The 21,124-nt window shown below is 49.5% G+C and overlaps 1 protein-coding gene across 5 annotated transcripts in view; it reads right to left on the bottom strand.

The window, feature by feature from the left end:
- Window positions 1-20,962, bottom strand: part of NF2 (NF2, moesin-ezrin-radixin like (MERLIN) tumor suppressor) — a 45,554-nt gene extending 24,592 nt beyond the window's left edge. For 4 of the 5 annotated variants that reach the window (XM_056504387.1, XM_056504386.1, XM_056504384.1 and 1 more), the window contains exons 1-8: window positions 20,783-20,951; window positions 9,309-9,434; window positions 8,175-8,297; window positions 5,980-6,063; window positions 1,610-1,678; window positions 1,399-1,481; window positions 707-782; window positions 348-482 (exon numbers count right to left, since the gene is read on the bottom strand). In XM_056504387.1, coding sequence (XP_056360362.1) covers window positions 348-482; window positions 707-782; window positions 1,399-1,481; window positions 1,610-1,678; window positions 5,980-6,063; window positions 8,175-8,297; window positions 9,309-9,434; window positions 20,783-20,896 — 810 coding nt within the window. In that variant the 5' untranslated portion in view covers window positions 20,897-20,951. Of the gene's footprint in view, window positions 1-347; window positions 483-706; window positions 783-1,398; window positions 1,482-1,609; window positions 1,679-5,979; window positions 6,064-8,174; window positions 8,298-9,308; window positions 9,435-20,782 lie in introns of all 5 variants that reach the window. The other variant, XM_056504385.1, reaches the window with a different exon arrangement.
- Between the last annotated feature and the right edge of the window lie 162 nt (window positions 20,963-21,124).

The following is a 21,124-nucleotide window of genomic DNA, read 5'->3' as shown; positions in this document are numbered from 1 at the left end:
TATATCCGCAGTAATAAATACCATAATATATGCAGTAAAGAAGAGATTTTAACTTCTGAACTCTGGTATTTGGGCTAAGCACATCAACAGCAATTTTGGGTTTTTGAAAAGATTATTACATAGAAGGTTTGAAACCAAAGAGGAGAACCAGCTCCCCAGTGACCCTTGCACGCCCACTCCTGCACAGTTTCAGGAAGGCTTGGATTAAGGTTTCAACTGGAGGAGTTGAGCTGCCCTCAGCTAAGCTGGTGAGAGCAAGCACAGCAGACAGAGAAGCCAAGAGAAATCATTTTAAATCCCAGTTGTGTTCTCACTGCTCTCAGGGAGGAGGTGAGACACATCCATACCTCTTTATCACTGTAGGAGATATTCCGGATCTCGTTCCATGGGAAGGAGATTTTAGGGGTCAACCTGTTGTCTGGGTCATAAATGTGAAGACCCAAGGCATCAACTCCAAGGAGCAGCTCTGTACCCTTTTTATTCTGCAGGAGGAAAGGAAAGGGCAGAAATCACTGGGAGGGTCAGACATGGACCACTGTTCCCGAGCAGTGACCCAGCACTGGGTACCAGGAGCTGCTGCCTCCCCTCAGCACAGGTGGGGTCCCCAAATGCCACCTCCCAGCTCTGCTGGCTCTCTAGGACATGCTGATTACCCTGGCAGGAAAACAACCTGTTTGTTTTCCAAACCCCAACCCACCCAACTCACCCTGATGGCAAAGTAGTTCACGCCATACATCTCCAGGTCCTGGGCTATCTTCAGATATTCCATTTCAGCTTCATCTCTGTCAGGCAGAAGAGTGTTTGGAGGATCAGAGAGGGACACGGCTGCTCCTGCTGATCCTAAGCACTCACCAGGCTTTAAAGCCTGGACTGTCTCTATCACACAGGTCAATCCTGTCTTTGCTGGCAGATCAATAAAGTCCAAGAGCAAATCCCACTCTGCAGTTGCCAGCATCTGAGTGGCTGCTGAGATGCAGCACTCCAGGCCTGGCTTTGTTCACCTCCCAACCCCTTCAGCACAAGTAGGAAATCCCTGGCTGGAATGCCATTGTTTCAGATCCTTTAGGCTTTAGGTTTAGCCCCAAAAGGAAAGTTTTGCCACCTGAGGCAGCCATACAGTTTGAATCCCTATTCCTTTTCCCAGATCCCTGATGCAGGTGAGTCCTTCCTTTGCATCATTCCTAAATTCTCTTGAGGGCCCTGACAGTGACCAGGGGACAGCAGGGCACAAGCAGAGCCATCAATAAAAGCTTTGAGCTCTTCCTGAGGCTGCTGCAGAGATGTGCTGGGATTAACCAGCTGGCAGAGCTCATCCAGTGCCTGCCCAAGCCCCCCAAAGCCTGGTGACTCTCCAGGGCAGGGGACTGGCCCTGGCCCAGCCCAGCAGCACTGGCTCACCTCGCTCTGCCCCGGTGCTCTGCGTACCAGGCTGTTATCCTCTCCTCCCACATCTCTGGAGTCATCTGGTACAGGTTTATTACCTGGGATAGGTGGCAGACAGAGACCAGGTCTCAGCAAGAGAGCCAGAAACACCAAGACAGGTCCCAGCAGCAGGTCCAGCCTCAGGACAGCTTGGACACCAGCTCCCTGACTCTGCTGAGCTCCTTACCCGCTTGGGAAGCAATTCCTCCTGTGCCAGGAAGCCTCTCTTGTGGACATTGGGATCGTAGTCACCGTACTGGGGAGAAGCACAGACACAGTAGCCATCCCCCATTAACAACAGAGCAAGTCAAACTCTTCACCCCCTCACACCCAGCCCTGAGAGACAGTAAGGCTGGGCTGCTCACCCCTTCAGCTCATCAGCAGAGAGCCTGCTGCCCTCTAAGGTGAATAACCTGTGTTTCTTTGTCATTTCATTGCTTCTACCCATGCAGCAGAGCTGGGAGCAGAACAGAACTTCCCACCATCACAGAATCATTAAGGTTGGAAAAAGTCTCCAAGATCAAGTCCAGCCTGTGACTGAACACCCCCAAGGTCCCAAAGAGCCACATCTACTCAGTTTTTGAACACTTCCAGGGATGATGACTCCACCACTTCCCATGACTTCACTTGATGACCATCACCAGCTGATCTCCTCCATCCGTCCAGCTGGTCTAGATGATGGTTGTCTATTCTATTCTCATTATCATGCCCTAATTAACATTTCCCCCAATGTAGGGCAAGACTCTATAGCTGAGAAGTCCTTGCAGTTCCCTAGCTAGTGGAATAAGGAAATAAGACATGGAGAAAGACCTGTCCCCAAAAATTGATGGATAGGAGTGATCCAGGTTAGGCAGATGGCAGTTCCTCTGTTACTGCTCATCACCCTAAGGAATAAGTATCAAAAAAAATGAGAGGAGTTTGACAGATTCCTCTCAGGCAGGTGGTGGCTCTTCTGTCAGAAGGTCTGTTGCTCAACTGGGTCATGGAATCCAATTCAGATTTGTTAAGCACATCCACTAATTACTGGTATTTGTTTAGATTTACATCTCTTTGAGCAGCATATAAAGTGACTGAGAAAGAAAACTGCTTATTAACAGATTGAAGAGCCGCGTGTCCCTGCGGTGCATGTGAAAATGAATTTACCTCCTGCCCGGCCTCAGAGGGCAGGAAAACGCTGAAAACGGCTCCTCAACAACCCAGCAAGCTCAGGGGGGAGGAACAAAGCATGTGAGGCATGTACAAGGAGGGCTGTGACTCCACTGACCCAGCAGCCAGGACTTCTGCAGTGACAGAGGTGACAGTCCCCAGCTGCACGAGACGCTGCTTGCTCAAGCCACTCATTCTGCAAGCTCTTCCCTCCCCACTTTTCTGAGCAACCTTAGCTCAGGAAGTGCAAAATGATGACAACTTTTAAACACAAGAGGCACCTGGTGGTCATACAACAAGTCAGGAGGCTTTTCCTCTCGGCCTCCTTTTTGTACCAGGACAGTCACACCGTGCACCGAAACCAGAGCTCAGCATCAAAAGTCTACACACATCCCACCTCTGTGCTTGGGAGACAACACGTGGGGATTAAAGACACAAATATTGATTTGGAGCCAATGCAGATGCAAAGGGAGCATGTAGCAACAACCAACACTGACTCAGACTGCAATTAATAGAACAAAACTGGCCCAGACTTCATCCAAGAGCGGCGGCAACTCTCTGTCTCCCAAGGTCTTGGAGCTCCTCAGGATGCAGCACTTTGCAGGCACACAGCCCCTGGGCTCCCCTCAAAAGGAAGCAGCACTAAAAATGTGGCACTGGTGAAGGAAGCAACTTTTCCAGTAACTTTGGAAAGGCAGCAAGTAAATCATTTTTAGGTGATGAAAATAATAGCAAATAGGATTAACGTGATTTTTTTTCTGTTGTCATCTTCTGTGGAGGTCTGAGACTAAGTATGGATTATGTGACTTTTCATGTGCTAAAAAATACTGTCATGTCCCAGAGGAGTATTTGTACTGAGAGGGGAGTCTGGATGAGAACATTAATTATTCACAAGCCAAAAATCAACAAATGGCTTAAGTATTGCAGAATTTGTTGGCTCAAATGATTTTGCAAACATACTTTCTAAAGGCCTTTTCAATTAAATCATTACTTTCAAACTGTCATGGAATTTCAGCTCTTGTTAATTGAACTGTATGATTAATATTCATGATTGGACATGGAATTGCCTTTACCACATTAGATTGTTGGATAAACACAGGCAAGCTCAGCTACAAATTAACACCAAGTATTGCTAGTTTGGGGGAAAAACAATAATAATTAAAGAGCTGTTTGCTGTGCTACAAGATCTGAAGTGCTGAGAGAGTTGCAGCACGGCACTGACCTGCATTTAAGGGGCAAAAAATAGAAAAACCTGGATGTTCCCATTTTTTTTTTTTTTTTCAGTTGATCCCACGTCTTTCCCAGCTATTTAAAACCTGAACCACCTCCAACCTCTGAAAGCCTTGTGGGTGGTTTGAACAGGGCTGGAGGGGAAAGCACATAGTAATTCCCCAAATGAACACAATGAGAGAGAAATAAATAAGCTGTTATTTTTATGATCCCCCTGTTTCCTTTGCTGTCTCAGGTTGGTGTGGATGGACCAGCAGCACCTGGCTGTCAGTAAGTGGCTGCTGGATGCACACATACTGCTGTGTCAGGCTATTATGTCCCTAATCATGCAAATCAGCACGTTATTAGTGAAATTACTGCACTCTCTGCCTGCTTTCTTGTCCAGGAAGGACAGCATTATCCTATTTAACTGCAAGGAGATGACCTGCAACATCTTTCTTCCCAGTTCTCTATCAAAGATGTGCTTTCAGCTTGTGCCTCTGCTTGGAGTGAAAGCAGAAGGGGAATCCCAGGCTGGAGGGGCAGCAAGGAAAGGAATGTCTGAAGAAAAGCTCTGAAGTGAAGAGCAGAAAAGTCACCCCTGCTCCATCTTCTCCTGATCTCAGCACTGCTCTGACTCCATGTTTCCTCCTCCCAACACCCCAGGACATTCAAGGTGCCAAGGGGACAAAGGGGACAGCACAACCAAGCTGCACCAAGTCACAGCCTGTTCCTGAGCACGTCAGCAGGAGCTGTCCCAGCCACGAGGTAACAGAGCTCAATATTTACCCAACGTTTGTTCATTCTGGCAGCCAGAAAAGTCATTCCCTGTGTATCCTCAGCTCAGGTCAATGGAAAGAAAGCCAAGGAAGTGTTTACTCATGCACTCTAATAAGAGTGATGAATGTTTCACACAAACAGAAACATTTCTAAAAGCAACTTTTCTCTGCTCAGCTGATGAGTCTCTGATGAGAACAAAACATGGTTTCATCAATACTCTGATTATGAGGAGAAAACACCAATTTCTTGTAAATTCAAAGAACCATCAAAGAACATGGCACCCAGGGCTTTACTCAGAGTGTGGACTGAAGGGTTATGAGGAAAATTAAATGGCCATAGAGAAAAAAACAACCTGGATCAGACCCTCTCCTCTGGCAACAGGGCCAAACCTCCTCTCCTGCACTGACAGCAAAGATGGTGCCACAGAGCTGCTCCTCCTAAACCTCTCCACAGCCATGCTCCTCAAGGACAGCTGGACTTGCCAGAGCCAGGGCACTGCCTGCAGTCCTGTGTGCCAAACCCTCCCAAAATCACACCCAGAATCAGAACCAACAGGAGCTGCAGAGACAACTGGGCTGTGCTCAGACTGCAGCTGCTCCTCTCCCTCCCAAAGCAGGATCTTTGCACACACAAACTGGAGCTGAGCTCCAGGAGCTGGTAATTGAGCAGCAGCACATGTTGTGCATACACAGGGAGAAATTACATCCCTGACAGCAAGAATGTTCCTGCCACTGAACCCTGGGCTGCTCCCTCCATCCCAGGAGTCTCTGCCCTGGGCAAGCTATCCAAGGCTGCACACCCCAAACTAGAAAACAGTGTCCTCTGGAATAAATCCTCAGCAAAACACACCCATTCTGGGCCCAGAGCAGAATGCAGCAGAGGAACAAGGGGAACTCAATGAACACTGACTCTTCCCTCTGTCTGGTGAGGCCAAACACCCAAGATCAAACCCAAGATAAAGGGAAAAGCCAAAAAGCCCTTTCACAGTGCAATAAAATGAATGTGGCAGCTCTAGCAGTGAAAAAAAAGTCATTATCAAGACAAGTATTCTGGGGGAGCAGTGGAGCTGGGAGTCCCATGGCTGGCTTGCCTCTGGCTACACTGGCAAAAGCAGGAAGGAGAGATCCAAAAATCCTCAGGCTCAGGGAATTCACCTGCTCCAGCAGTACTCAAGCAGGCTCTGCAGCTCATGAGCTGAGCATTTGCTAAAGAGTCCTGGAAAGAGAAAGCAGAAACCCATCCAATGCCTGGAGGTAGCCAGGAACCAGCCATGTGGAGAAGCAGCAGTGCTGGGGCAGGCCCCTCACTTGCCAAGCTCTCACAGCTTTCCCTGCCTTCCCTTGCCCCAGGAAGTGGCTCCACCACAAAGCACCTGGACCAGCACTACCCCAGCAGGTCCCTGGAGCAGCCTTTGGTGCCTACCTTGGCTTGGACAGCATAGGAGGCCAGCAGGACAGAGGCTTCAGGAGGACAGAAGATCTTCTCATCCAAAATCTGCTTCTTCACCTGCACACAGAGCAGCAAAGGACAGATAACACAGGTTTAGTGGAGCACAGCAGAGCATGACTGTCACAGCAGATGGCTGCAGTTTGTTTTAACTGGAGCTGTCAACCACACAGAGTTAACAATTTTCTTAACACTAATCACAGTCCAGGCCCAGGAAGCCTCTGGTAGTTTGGAATGGCTCAGGCTTTCACAGACCACCTTTCTCAAACAGGTTGGTGAGAAGAGCTAAATTTATATGTGGAAAATGACAGCACCCCTATCCTGTTGCTAAAGGCAAGGTGGGAGGAAACCTTGCATGTAAACACAGTGATAAAACCTGTTAAGGCAGGAGCTACTGACTGATAGGACATCCAGCCACGCTGCTGAACAAAAGAGCAGCTTGCAGCTGAGTCTCTGAGCACTGCAAGCTTTGCTCTGGGCCATTCAGGCCTCATTGTGAGTCAGTGCTCACCTGTGCTGGAGGCCAATTCCTTGGATCCCAGCAGGGAGAGCTGTGGGTCACCCTGTGGCAGAGCTTTCAGCAGCAGGCAGAGCCCCGTGTGTGCTCCCAGGAGAGCCAAGTGCAGCTCCCCCAAGGCACAGCTTTACTTCCTTGCTTTATGTGCATTCAAAAATTAAACCTGTCATGTTCGATATTTTTTGGGTTGGCACACTTAATTTTCCTGATTAAAGATAGGGGGGGAAAAAGAATTTAAAAGCCTACGATTTCCTGGGAGGCTTAAATGGATTGTGAGAGATGCAGGAACATCAATTTGAATTTATAACGTGCTTTGAGTCCTCCAAGTTGGGTACAACATAATCACAGCAGATATTCTGCTGCATCAAGATAAAAAACAGGAGAGTTTACAAGCTTGCTCCTGTTTCCCAAATGCATTCAGGAGCCCAGGCTCCTCTCAGCACAGAAATCCCAGCAGCAAAGTCATGGTCTGCATTTAGAAAACACAGCTTGAATGGCTTTTCCTCTCTGATTTTCCTTCTGAAAGATGCCAACAGCATTTTTCCTCACGGTGGATAAAGCTCCTGGCAAATGAGGCATTCAAAAATAACCCTACAGAGACACCAGTGCACGAGACAGAGCTTGGAAATTAACAGGAATACTTTGCATTTCGAACACTTTGGCTTTGGAGGAAAAAGATGGACTTTGGAAAAGTGAGGAGCCTCAAGAGGCTGGTGAGCTCACTTGGGAAGGGCAGGACACCCTGCAGGCTACAGATATTCCCAAATCCAGGCTGTCCTGACTGTGGGGTAAGTAATGTAGAATGAGTAACTTTTTAAAATTTTTGTAATTTACCTTCAAATGAAGAGCCAGAGAGCAGCTGAAACATCCCAGTGTGTACCCAGAGGTCTCACTAGGAGGGCTCTATTCCATGTAACCATGCTTGACACAACTCTTCTGAGGAAAAAGTGTCAGAAAATGGATTCTGTGGCAGAAAATTGATCATGCCCCTGAAAGAGAGCTCCTGTGATAGCAGCTCCCTGTTACTAGCCATGCAGCATTGCCACATCATCACTGAACTGATTTTTCAGGACACAAAGTTTTGTAGAGTAATTTAAATTAGAAAACCCAACCAGAACGTGTCCACCACAGTTTCCAAATGCTTCAATGAAGGGCAGGAGTTCCTGGGGCAGGTGAGACTCTGAGGTTTCCCCTTCTCCCCTGTTTTTCCATCAGAGAGCTGAGCTGCTGGGATGTTCTTCTGCTCCAGTCACCTGAAGGCTGGTTAGTGAGGAGGGGAGCTCTGCTGTGCAGCCTGGGAACAGGCTGGCTGCTCTCTGCTCCACACATGATGCCATCATGTCCAAAGGCAGCTGCCACCCCTCAGCACAGCTCATCCCACACCCTGCAGAGGGACATGAGCCCTTGGCTGACAGAGCCATGTCCCTGAGCCACCACCCATGGATATTATGGATGACTTCATCATTCCTGACTGCCAGTTCAGAGGTCTGCCAGTCTGGGCAGACTGCTTCCTCCACAAAAACCATCCTTCACCTATTTCAGGAAGTTTTTGTTGCTGAAGACAAGTCCCTTTGGAGAGGTGTGAACATAAGGATGTGGAGCACACTCTGCTGACCAGCTCTCTGACCCTGGATAGCAGAATATTGACTCTTACCTGCAGGAAGAACAAGTGCTGGGTGATTTCCTGGACCAATTCCTCCTCTGCATTCTCAGGATAAAATTTGGCCAGGAAGTGAAAGGTTTTGGGCTCCTCTGTGGGGACATCATGATCCAGGACCTGTGGGATACAAAAGCCATTTGGTTTCTTCAAGATAAGACCCAGCTCCCTTCTGTTCAGATCAGCACATCTTCTGTCAGACACTTTTAGACATCTAGAACAGACCTAAATAGTTCAGACACCGTAGTTAAAAAAAGAAAACAAACATTTCTGACACTCCTAATGATGCAAAGGAACAAAAAAAGGCTGAAACAAACAGCATGAGAAATGAGACAGTGAAGGCTGATCCTGATCTGCCACATGCTCGTTGCCTCTCCTGATATTGAGGAGTGATGTTGGATCCTGCTGCGCCACCACCCGACTTTCTCCTTGTTTCCCTGCACTGAATTTATTTCAGTGGTGTTTCTTACCACCTTGCCCTGGTACTGCCCAGTTAAATGCTGGTTTAAAACCTCAGCCTGAGAGGTGAGACCTCCCTCAGTGTCCATGACCATCTGGCTGCAGTGTCACAACCTTTAGATGTGAACAGAGCCACATCTGACACCTCCAAAACTCACTCCTCACAGATTTGAGAAGCATTTCCTCCCTTACCGCCATCTCCTTTTCACTCTGGTTTTCTTCCTCCCAAGCTCTCTGTATTTCTCAACAACAAAACAAGAGGCAACTCCACTTTTCAGCTGATGGTTTTGTGTCCAGGGGCACAGAGGAGAGAGTTTTAGGTTTCATTTGCTTTGCAGCCACCCTGAAGTGCAGCACCCCAGCATGGCCGTGTCCCAAAATGTCTCCAGGGGATTCAGTGGGCACAGATGCTGGGATGGGACATCTCTGCCAGCTTTTACCAGTCTGACACCCCCAGATGCCACAGAGATGGGATTTAAGTTCATCCATCCCAGTTCACCCATCACACAACCTCAGGCATTCAAAGAAAGAAGAAAGGACATTCTCCTTTGTCATCCCACACAACCTCTCAAGGGAAATATCCCTGTCCATGGCAAGGGCTTGGGACAAGGTGAGCTTCAGGGTCCCTTCCAACCCAAACCATTCTGGGATTTGGTGAACTTTGGTTCCAACCTTCTTGTCCATTTTGAGCCAAGCCACGGTGTCCTTGATGGTGTACTGCAGCCCGAAGAACCAGGTTTCCCGCAGTCCCAGTGTCCTGCACACCAGATCAAACAGGTCCTTCCCTTTCCACTTCACCTGCCAGACAGCAAACAGGAGGCAGAGTTATAAAGATGGATTTCAGAACTTCTCTCTGTTCAACCAAATGCACCGTTTTCACCTCCCAAGGTCAGCTTTAACCATTCTGTGAATGCATCTGGCACAGACATGAAAACACCCCAAGAAGGCACACGTTATCTCCTTCCATCTGATCTCATCTGCAGATCACCAGCTCCTCCCTCAGTAGGAAACTGAGATGTGATTTCCCCCCTCTTCCAAAAAATGACACTGTAAAGCTCCTGTTTCTTGCCCTGGGAAACTAAAGGCTCATTTAGGCTCTTGTTGAGCTCAGGTTTAGGCTCCTGTCTGTTGCCAGCAGGGAATAAAAATCCCTTTGAACTGCCCCTTGGTGGTTTTAATGTGTCTCCCTACAGGTGCAGGAAGCCCTGCACAAGCACCACCATGAGCACAGCTCAGAGACAGGAGCCACAAAATCAGCAGTGACACAACCCCTGCACGGGGCATGTGCATCCAGAGCCATTGACCCTGCACGGAGAGAAGGGAAAAAGAGCTCCAAAATCCCCATCATTACCACTGAAGTCAGCAGTTCTCTGGGAGCACATTTTGATAGAGTCAAACTGCATTTTTTTCTAAAAATGTTGGCAAAAGCAGCCAAGGAGCAGAGAAAATTGGTTGCTCAAGGACTGTGTCCTGCATCCATGATGCTACTGAAGTTTGCTCATAAAACCGGGAGGTGTTGGGAGGCAGAGAGGTGAAGAGGGACATAAACCACACGAATCTAATCTGCCAAAGCCACTTTGGCTTTCCATCTGCAAGCTGAAAACAATTGCTGGACCGAGACATACGGCCATTACTCCAAAGCCCTTGCGCTCTCTTGTCACCACCCTGGTGCCACCTGGACACACGGAATGAGCGCTCCGCTGTCCCCCACTGCCGCCTTGTGGGCACAGCCAGGCTCTGCCTTCCAGCCATGACTCCGGCTCTGCTCTCCCCCTTCCCAGAGAGCTCAGACACACCCGCTCACAGTCCCGGAATAGGACAAAGCCGACAGCACCTTCCCCAAAAACACCACCCCCGGAGCGCCCGCCGCCATTCGGATCGGGCGCTGTCAACACCTCGGGGTCAAAACGCCAGGAGCAGCAAGTTTGGCAGTGCTGTAATTATAACCCCCCCTAATTTCACACATTTCACTATCCTCCAGCCCCCGGGATGGGCTCCAGCTCGGCACAGGATGGCTCAGACTGCAGAAGATCTTTTCCTGACTATGATTTTAAGTGGGAGGTTAATTCAAGGGCTCAGACAAAACAGAGTGAGGCCCATTAAAAGAGCTATTTGGTACCGTTTTTGCAGGCACATAAAAGCAGGCTGCCAGCAAAAGGCTATTTCTTCACTAAACTGCTTTGTATAAAGCATTATGGGCTGTTTTTCCTTCCCTAAAACCACAGAGAAGGTGCCTGCACCAAACCCTCCCAGGACAGGCTCCTGCTTCTGGCAGCGCCGGGACATTGCTCCACATCCCATGGGATGAGTGTGTTAAACCTGGAATTTCCACCGGCTGTGACTCCTCACAGAACCACCTCAGCTATACCCAAACCGTGCTCAACAACTGACAGGACCCAAAGGTTTCCTCTCAAAACACAAACCACCAGTTTGTTTGGAAGAGCAGCACTGAGGATTAAAGCAGGAGCTTTCTGCAGTTTTTACCACTGCATTTTTAACTTGGTGATGGGAATTTGGAATGGTTTAGGTGGTAAGAGACCTTAAAGATTATCCAGGTCCACCCCCTGCCATGGACCTGGACACCTATCTATCAAGCTATCACACTATCTCAAGCTGTCCAGCCTGGCCTTGGACACTTCCAGGGATCCAGGGGCAGCCTGTGCCAGGGCCTCACAGCTGGGCTTCTCCCTGACACCTAACCTAAATCTCTCCCCTCTTAGTTTAAAACCATTCCTCCTGCATTAAAAACTCTCTCTCCTTTTTTTACAAGCCCCCCTTTAAGGGACTGTGTTTTAATGGAGGCTTCTGCTGCTGCATTTTACACCAGCGCTTTGTCACCACGAGTTTCTGTGGTGGCAGGAATAGACATTTAACATTCCTGCACAATGCTCAAGGCTCCAGCCATAACAGAGCACAGATCCTCCCCAACTGCGCTGAATTACCTTCATTAAATTTATCAATGATCAGCAGCCACCTTTATTCCAACAGACATGATTTCCCTCCACACCTCGGTACTTAAAATAACGATCTGCATTCAAGTGGCATCTTTTGACAGCTGAACTCCAACCACTTTACAGACATCCAGGACCTCAGCCCTCCTCACCCATACTTTACACTTCACTTGTATCATTAACTGCCACATTCTGTGGTTGTAAACTACTAAAATAAAAGCCCTTCGTGGGCATGAGGGGATGGACAGAGCTGCTGTCTACAGAGCCTGGAGCAGAGCCAGGACAGGCTGGCTGTTCCCATCCACCCTGTGTCCATCACACCATCCCCTGCACGGCACTCAAGTGACACCTGAAGCACAAAGATGATTTTAAAAGCCATTCTGAGCTCCTGAAAACAAAGCTAAGAAGCTCAGAGCAGAAAAATACCTTCTGAGCCGTATGCTGGGGTGGCTGGCATGATGCTGTAACAAAGCTCCATCATGATAACCTCAATGTGACCGTCAGGAGCGAGCGGGATGCGTCACTCCAGCACCCTCCCTGTGCTGCAGGCATCACCTCTGACATTTGCAGCTCCTTTCCCATTAGCAGGAGCACAGCACGAGTGGCTGCAGGAGTTCAGGAGTCGTGGAAGGGACACGGGAATGAGGTGCTTTGTAAACAGGCTTTTACTCCACCGAGCTGTTTGTTGTTCTTTACTAAGTACAGAGCAGTTACAATCTATCAGCAAAGCATTTTAAATTAACAGCACTAAACACTTAAAACTCTGCAGCCAGTGGCTAGAACGGAGTATTTCCAGTCCAGATTATTGGCATCATCTTTTTCTCTGGCTGAGACGGCACATTTGGCATCTATTAACAGGGTTTGCATTATTTATTAACCTGCACCGGGAGTCATTTCCAACTCGCAGTCAACTGCACGATTTATTTCGGAGCATAACCTCTCTGTCAGGTTTCACAACTGCTCCAAAGCTCCCGACTCGATAAAGCAGCTCCAAAAATGAGCAGAAGGGTTGTCTGGTCCCCTCATCAGGGGATGACAAGGAGGGGGGCAAGCCAAGGAATGGTGCTGTCAGGATGTTTAGGTGGGAGCTCAGGGAAAGGTTCTTCCCTCCCCAGAGGTGCTGGCACTGCCCAGGCTCAGGCTGGAGCTCAGGGAAAGGTTCTTCCCTCCCCCAGAGGTGCTGGCACTGCCCAGGCTCCCCAGGGAATGGGCACAGCCCCGAGGCTGCCAGAGCTCCAGGAGCTGCCAGGGATGGACAGGCTGGGAGTGTTGGGGTGTCTGTGCAGGGACAGGAGTGGGACTCGATCTTTGTGGGTCCCTTCCAACTCAGGACAGTCCACAATTATAAAAAATGGGCAGCAAGGGACAAGGGGATACAACAATTCTGCATGGAGAGGGTTGAGCGAGGAGTCTGCACAGAAAAAAGATTCCCAAAACATTGTCAGGCTGATGCTTTTCTTCCAACAATGTCAAATGTGGTAAAAGGGAGGCAAGAGGGATGGGTTCAGTTTAATATTTAGGTTCCTTACACAAAAGGCTTGCTGGGACAACAGGGAGGTGCCCAAACTCCAGGGGACACAGCCTGACTCTGCTCAGGGGGTACAGATGAAGATCTCACTTTCTGCTCATCACAAACACAAACCCCTGGAGCTTCAGCTCTTGCTGGGATCAGGGTGGGTAATAAGGGCAGAGTCACCAAGGCTCGGCTGCTTCCCAGGGAAACCCAGAGCAGCAGTCCCTGCACACCCCACCCACGGCAGGAGGTTAACGCACGACCTTGCAGAAATGACTCACATTTACAGAGTACTTTACTGCACCAATTTACCCGTAAATAACACAGAAAATGGTTTTTTGCTTTGCAGATAATTTTATTAGGTGTTAGATCTGTGCTAAGGATGCAAAGAGAGGCAAGAGCCCCTACTGTGACACAACAGCCAAAGGACTGCTGGGAAAAAGGGAACAAGCACCAGGAAAAAGTGCTCTGAGTGAAGTTATTCTTGTTTAGAATCAAATTTTAACAACACCACTGAAACAGGGATGGAGAGGGCAGAAGGGAGAGCGGGGCCTGAGCAGAGCATCCTTCCACTAACCAGCTGGGAATGAGAAATTGGATGTAGCCTGTAGCTATTGCAAACCCCCGTCCCACAGGAGATGCCCAAATCACCCAGGCACAACAGTTTACAACTGAAATGGAGATGATTTTGAGACTGCAGACCACACTTATTTCTCCTTCTGGACTTGAATGATAACCACAGTGCCACAGCCAACAATTTATTTAGATTTAAAGCCCATTTGGAGCAAACAGGGAATCAAAAATGTAATATTCGTCAATTTTGTTTTAAATAACTTGATGTCAAATATTTTCAATTGCCACTTACTGAGTCACAAGACAGGGCCGTAAAAGTTATTTTTATTTACTAATGCTACATGACAACTCGATAATGAGCTTTTAATTAAAACCTATTTCTGTTAACCACCGAGGAGGCCAAGGAGGCGCCCAGGCGTGAGGATGCAGATGGTGCAGCCAAGCACGTTCCGTGGTGTCTGCCCCAGACAGGGCTGCAGTGGGAACGCTGAGAACAGGAGCCTGGGAGCAGACACAGCTTGGGGACAGGCAGGGACAACAGCTGGGGACAATGTGCCCTCTGCCCTGCCCAGGTGACACCCCTGCAGAGCTGCCTCCAGATCTGGGGCCAGGCATAGGGAGGATCTGGAACTGCTGGAGAGGGTCCAGAGGAGGCCACGGAGATGCTCCAGGGGCTGGAGTCCCTCTGCTCTGGAGCCAGGCTGGGAGAGCTGGGGGTGCTCACCTGGAGAAGAGAAGGCTCCAGGGAGAGCTCAGAGCCCCTGCCAGGGCCTGAAGGGGCTCCAGGAGAGCTGGAGAGGGACTGGGGACAAGGGATGGAGGGACAGGACACAGGGAATGGCTCCCACTGCCGGAGGGCAGGGCTGGGTGGGATACTGGGCAGGAATTGTTCCCTGTAAGCACAGATTGAAGCTGTGGCTGCCCCTGGATTCCTGGCAGTGCCCAAGGCCAGGCTGGAAGGGGCTTGCAGCAGCCTGGGAGAGTGGAAGTTGTCCCTGCCCATGGCAGAAGATGGAACTGATGAACTTTAAGGTCCCTTTCAACCCAAATCATTCCATGATTCCATGGCCCAAAGCCTCACCTCACCCTGTAAGCTGGGCTCAAACAGAAGAGTTACAGGGTAAAGCAGCAGCTCAGTGCAGAGCAAGAAGCTCCAAGAGGATGAAAGGAGAATTTGGATCCTGCAGGGAACTCTGCTGAGGATGCACAGAGCTGTAACATTGACCAGAGTTGTCTCTGTGCTGCACTTACACACGTGCAGCACAACACTGCCCCAGGAGGGACAGCCCCAGGAGGGACAGCCCCAGGAGGGACAGCCCCAGGCAGGGACAGCCCCAGGCAGGGACAGCCCCAGCCCTCCCTCCCTGCAGGAGCTGATTGCTGATGGGCACGGGGTGTTTCAGCTGGCCTGACCTGCTCCAGACAGCTCAGCCAGGCTGGAGGGGCAGCAGCAGCTCACCTCGGGGTGATGCCAGCTTAAATGCCTCTCTTCCCAATCCCAGGGCTGTGTGATTCCCTCTTAGTGCTTTGCTTTTTCCTTCTGCCTTCACTCAGAGTCAGGATTGAATGCTCAAGAGACAGATTTCTTGTTTGGGACTAGGTTGTTTATTAAAACTTAGCTGAAGTACAGAGAGTTCTTCAGCACTTCTAGCTATCAAGCCAAAAGTGAGAAAACTGAGGTGAATTTAGCTAGTTACAAGGTATTTTAAAGCCTAACTATCCAATTAAAAGCTAACATCTATATTATTTATACTTTTGACCCAATAACCAAACACCTGTGACCTACAGTGCAGCACCAACTATCCAATCCAAAAACTGCTGCCTGAAATCATGAAGAAGGAACAAGAAGGAAGAAAGAGACAATGCCCAAGAACCTCCATCTTGTCCCATACCTACTACTATATTCTAAAACTCCAAATTCAAAACCCTTCACCATGTGAAATTACACACTTCTATTGTAATTGCATACCAGTGATTCTAACTCCACTCAAATCTGGAAGCCTTCTTGAAGGCCTGAAATCAAAAGCAGTGTTCTTTTGAGGGTCAGTGTCAGAAAGCACAGAAAGTTTAAAACTCCCTGGCCTCAGGATTCCAACAATTCCCTATCAGTGTTGCCTCCCAGCTTCAAGGAGATTATTCCCAGGGCTGCTTCCCTGTTCAAGTACCTTTAATTTCAAAAACCACCTACTTGAAAGACACTGCCTGTACAAAGAAAAAAAGAAAGAGGTATTAAAGAGCATCAAAACTGGAGTCTACACACCAAAAGAGAAAAGATTTACTGTCCCAAATGCCCTCCCTCCTTCCCCTCTGCATCAACACATCTCTGGATTAATTAACAGAGTCTGGGGATTGACAGCAGTTTTGAACAGTCTTTGGAGAGAAGTAACAGGAGTTTCCAGCTGGCTTGGAAGAGGCTGGGATGGGAGCAGGGGATCCAGAGAACTTTCCAGGTGCAGGGTGAGGCACCAAGGCCAAAGAGGATCCATGTCCATAAGTCACAAGCACAACTTAGGGGAATGAACTGCATCAAGCAAGACACCTCTAAAATACCAACTCCCAAATGTCCCAATGTGTGAATCAGAAATTCTGAGCTTTTGGGGCATAAACCCCTCCAAGACATGAAAGAGGAAACAGCCCTTACCTGCTGTGTCTCAGATTCAGAGAGCAGCACAAGCTCCTGAGTGCTGGCACAAGACCAAGACACATGGGCACAGGGAGGAACCAAACATTGACTTGACAGCTGGTATCCCAACAATTTATTGGGGATCATGTTGTAACTGAGGGGGATTATTTCTCTCAGCTTTTTTAAACAGCTGCTCCTGTACACAGACTGGTCTTTTCCTGTTAAGCTTGTGTCCACTCACAGAAGCTTTGCAGCATCAAGAGGTCACTGTCCCTACCAGCACCCTGCTGCCTGAAATTGGGAATGTGTGGATCTTTATAAATCCCATTCCAAGTATCCTGCAATGCAGAAAGAAGCCAAGCACATTCCACTCCCTGATTTCCTCCTCCTGCCTTTTTATTTTGGTGCACTGACTGGACACAGCTCAAAACTCAGCTCGGATTTACTGCACCAGCTCTTCCTCAAAAACTCATTTCCACCCAGATTTCCACCACCAAATCCTCAGTTGCTCCTGTTCCAGAGGATGAGCTTTGCAGCTCAGCTACACAAGTCCCTGTGTCTGGTGACAAAGGGACAGCACTCGGATGCACGTGGCCAAAATCAGGACTCTCCCACTTACAAGGGCTTTACATCCAACCTCATCCAACTGGCTCTGCACTGAGTGGGGCACTGGGCTAAAATAAAGATCCCTTCCAACCAGGATTATCCTCTGGACAGAGAGGAGCAGCTTAAGCACTGAAGCAATAACAGGATGCATGTTCAGAGCAGCAAATACAGCAGAATGAACCTGCCTCTTCTTGCTGCTTGAACACTTGAGCTGTTTCTCCAGGCTGCCTGTAAAGCTTTCCCATCCCTTTGTAAGATGCCAAGGGACTAAGTTTGGGAAGCAGCTGGGCAGTGAGCTGCACCTTGATGGAGTGATCATCCCTGCAAGGGGGAGAAACTGGCAGAGACACCCACGAGGCCAAAGGACAGATGGAGGGGCTCTCCCATCAGCCAGGGAACACACAAGAGAGAGGGACAGACCAACCTGACACCAGCTGCACCACACCTCTGCCATCCCACCAGAGAAGTGGGATAAACAGTGCTTTGGATGTGCACTCAAAAATACCTTGGGGTTTCCATTCCTGAATAACTCATGGAATGGTTTGGGTTGGAAGGGACCTTAAAGTCTATCTTGTTCCACCTCCCTGCCAAGGACAGGGATATCTTCCACTATCCCAGGCTGCTCCAAGCCCCATCCAGCCTGGCCTTGGATACTCCAGGGATTCAGGGGCCTCCCCACCCTCCCAGGGAAGAGGCTCCCACATGGCTATCCAAGGCTCTCAGGAAGGTAAGGCAGCTGGGGTTGCTTTAGCACAGGGATTCAAGAGCTATGCAAATGTCTACCCTTCCTCCAGATGTTATCAATTAATTAGGTACAGCTCAAACCTGAGATGGAAGTAACAAAAGGAAGACACTCGCTTCGTGCCTCCAAGATTTCCCCCCCAAAAAAATTAAGTCTTTAAAGTGAAACCCCAGCTGTGGTTATTAATTTCCATCACCGTGTTAGAAAGATTAAGATTTCATTTCTAGGAATTATTTTAGATTTAGGCTCAATTTAGAGACATCAACTGCAGAATAAACAGATGTAAAGCAGGTTTAATCCCTTAAAATGCACAGCTGGGGATTTCTAGGGAGCAGACTGAAAAATTAGCACTGAGAAAGAAGTGGCTGGGTCATGGAATCATGGAATATCCTGAGCTGGGAGGAACCACCAGGGATCATGGAAGATCAACTCCAGACATCCAACAGATCAGCAGCTCTCTGACCCTGTCAGCATGAGGTGCCACTCACAGGCCACAAAACCACAAAAACCACAGGATTCCCACTGCACCTCCTTCCACTGACCCTCTCAAGTGTTTGTGAGGCAGATTTCCCTCTCCCAGCCTCCAGCTCTCCTTGCTGGCCAAAGACACCTCAAAGCACACAAACAGCTGGGTAAACAGTGCTGCTTGCTCTTCTCCTGGCAAACCTTGGGATAGGGCCCAGATTCCTCCAGGGAGGAGCATGGTCTTTCCCAAAAATCGACTCTCAGGAGGGCACAATGTCCAATCCTGACTCCAGGTCTTGCTGTGGGTGTAGAGTAAGCCAAGCCCTTCCCTGGGCCACATCCCAACCCCAGCAACTCGAGGCGTGTCTGATCCCTCTGTCCACAGATGTTCCTGCACAGTCAGCAAAACAAGCTTTTCCCAGAGACTCCCAAGTGCAACACAAAAACAGCACAAAAACAGAGATCCAGCCAGGGACCTGGACTGCTCAGATGGAGCCTGGATAAAACTCACACCCCAAGCTGGGCTGCCCTGGGCTTGGAGCAAGCCCAGGAGGTCACGGAGATGCTCCAAGGGCTGGAGCCCCTCTGCTCTGGAGCCAGGCTGGGACAGCTGGGGGTGCTCATTTGGGAAAGAAAAGGATCCAGGGAGAGCTCAGGGCCTAAAGGGGCTCCAGGAGAGCTGGAGAGGGACTGGGGACAAGGGATGGTGGGACAGGACACAGGGAATGGCTCCCACTGCCAGAGGGCAGGGCTGGATGGGATATTGGGAAGGAATTGTTCCCTGGGAGGGTGGGCAGGCCCAGAGCAGCTGTGGCTGCCCCTGGATCCCTGGCAGTGCCCAAGGCCAGGCTGGACAGGGCTTGGAGCAGCCTGGGATGGTGGAAGGTGTCCCTGCCCATGGCAGAAGGTGACACAGGATGAGCTTTAATGTCCAATCCCACACAAACCATTCCATGACTCCATGAAAACTCACTCCTCAACTGCAAGGTGTTAAACAGCCCCATCCATCCATCCATCCATCCATCCATCCATCCATCCATCCATCCATCCATCCATGCTGAAGGAGGAGACCTGAATTCCCTCTGCATCCCCCAGCACCAGCTCCAACACGACCCAGGAGCCTCGGCAGGGCCACACTCGCAGCTCCTGGGCTCCTTCCAGCTGCAAAAGTCTCTCTGCAGCAACAAGTTCTTTTTGGCAGGAACCTCCCAGAAAAGTCAGCTGGAGATGTATCAGTTCCACAGTCAAATCCCACAGGAGCACCAGTGCACAAACATCCCTCCCCACCCCGATCCCAGAGGGAAATGACACCCGACCACACCACGGGAATTAACAATTATTTACTTTCCATCATCACCCATTGCTGCAGGGAAACCAGGAAAAGAAGAGCCAGGACATTCACACTCTGCTGGAAGTGGGAAGCTCACACGGCTGCCCAGAGCAAATCCTTAATTCCTAGGAAAAGCAGGAAGTTTTTCAGAGCTGAGAGGAGATTTCCAGAGCAAGGAAATTGGTGCTGGCAAACAGCACTTGGCTGATGGGCACTGGGCATTCTGTCAGGGTTTGGGTCAGGCTAATGAAATAAAAACTATTAAATGAGGAGTTTGGAGTGGGATTTTAATGTTTGTGTGGCCAACCCCTCTGGCTCAGCTGAACAAGCAGAGCAGATCCCTGGGTTTGGCAGCAACGCCCTGGGAGAATGTTTTACAAGTTCCAAGGGCCCCAAAAAGGGAAATTATCACAGAAAATCCAGGCCCAACCCCCTGGAGCATCCCTCATCCTCATGGTGAGCTAAGAGCTCAGGAAAGTGCCAAAACTCTGTCCTTGGATGTTTGTGGAGCACTTGGGACTTGGATTCCTAATGGATTCAAGCCTTGACACTGAGATTCCTCAAGCCCTGTGACAGCCACAGGGCAGTGGTGGCTTGGGCTGGGATGGCAGGATAGCACTGGATCAGAGCCCAAATGAAGCTGGATTGGAATGAGAATAAAGCTGAATTATAACCAGGATAAAACTGAATTATACCCAGAATGAAGCTGAATTGTAGCCAAAGTATAGGATGAATTATAACCACAATAATGCCAAATTGTACCCAGAATGAGACCGAATTATAACAGGAATGAAGACAAATTATAACCCAAATAAAGCTAAATCACACCTGGAGCGAAGATGAACTATTGCCAGAATAAAGCTGAATTACAACTAAAGTATAAGCTGAATTAAAACCAGAATAATGCCAAATTGTATCCAGGATAAAGCCAAATTATACCCAGAAAAAAAGCTAATTTATGACCAAAACAATGCTGAATTACACACATAATAAAGATTAACTATAACCAAAATAAAGCCAAACTATAACCAGGATACAACTGAATTACATACACAATAACACTGAATTACAACCAAAGCAAAGCCAAGTTCTGACCAAAGTAAAGCCAAATGACACCGATTCATAACCAAAGTAAGAGTGAATTACAACCAAAGAAATGCCGAATTATAACCAAAATCACACCGGGATAACGCTGATTTATAACCAAAACACGGCTGTGCCGCTGCTGGCCCGGGGCAGCCCCGGGAAGGGGCTGGGGGGGTCCGGGCCCCTCAGGGGCTCTGGGCGTGTTTGGGGGGGCCCGTCCCCCTCAGCGGGACCCCCGCGCCCGCGCGGGCCGTCACCTCGCAGCTGAACTCCATCTCGGCGTCCATGGTGGCGATGCGCACGGTGAAGGTCTTGGGCTGCTTGCGCTTGAGGGAGCTGAAGCTCATGCGGGACGCGATGGCCCCGGCCATGGCGGCGCGGCGCGGTCAGCGCGGCGGCGGCGCCATGGCGGCCTGGCCCCGCCCCCCCGCCGCGCCATTGGCCGCGCCGCGCCCCGCGGCCAATAGAAATGGCCGTGCTGGAGAGGCGGGAGGAGAAGGGGCTGTGATTGGGTAAACGGGACGCCAATCATAGGAAGGGGCGGGGTGGGGCGGGGCTATTAGGAGAAGTGTGAGGAAGCGATGGGGCGTGGTGGTGTC

This window comes from Oenanthe melanoleuca, chromosome 15 (genome assembly GCF_029582105.1).
Source record: "Oenanthe melanoleuca isolate GR-GAL-2019-014 chromosome 15, OMel1.0, whole genome shotgun sequence".
Classification (NCBI taxonomy): Eukaryota; Metazoa; Chordata; class Aves; order Passeriformes; family Muscicapidae; genus Oenanthe; species Oenanthe melanoleuca.
This window is presented reverse-complemented; position numbering and strand designations above follow the sequence as displayed.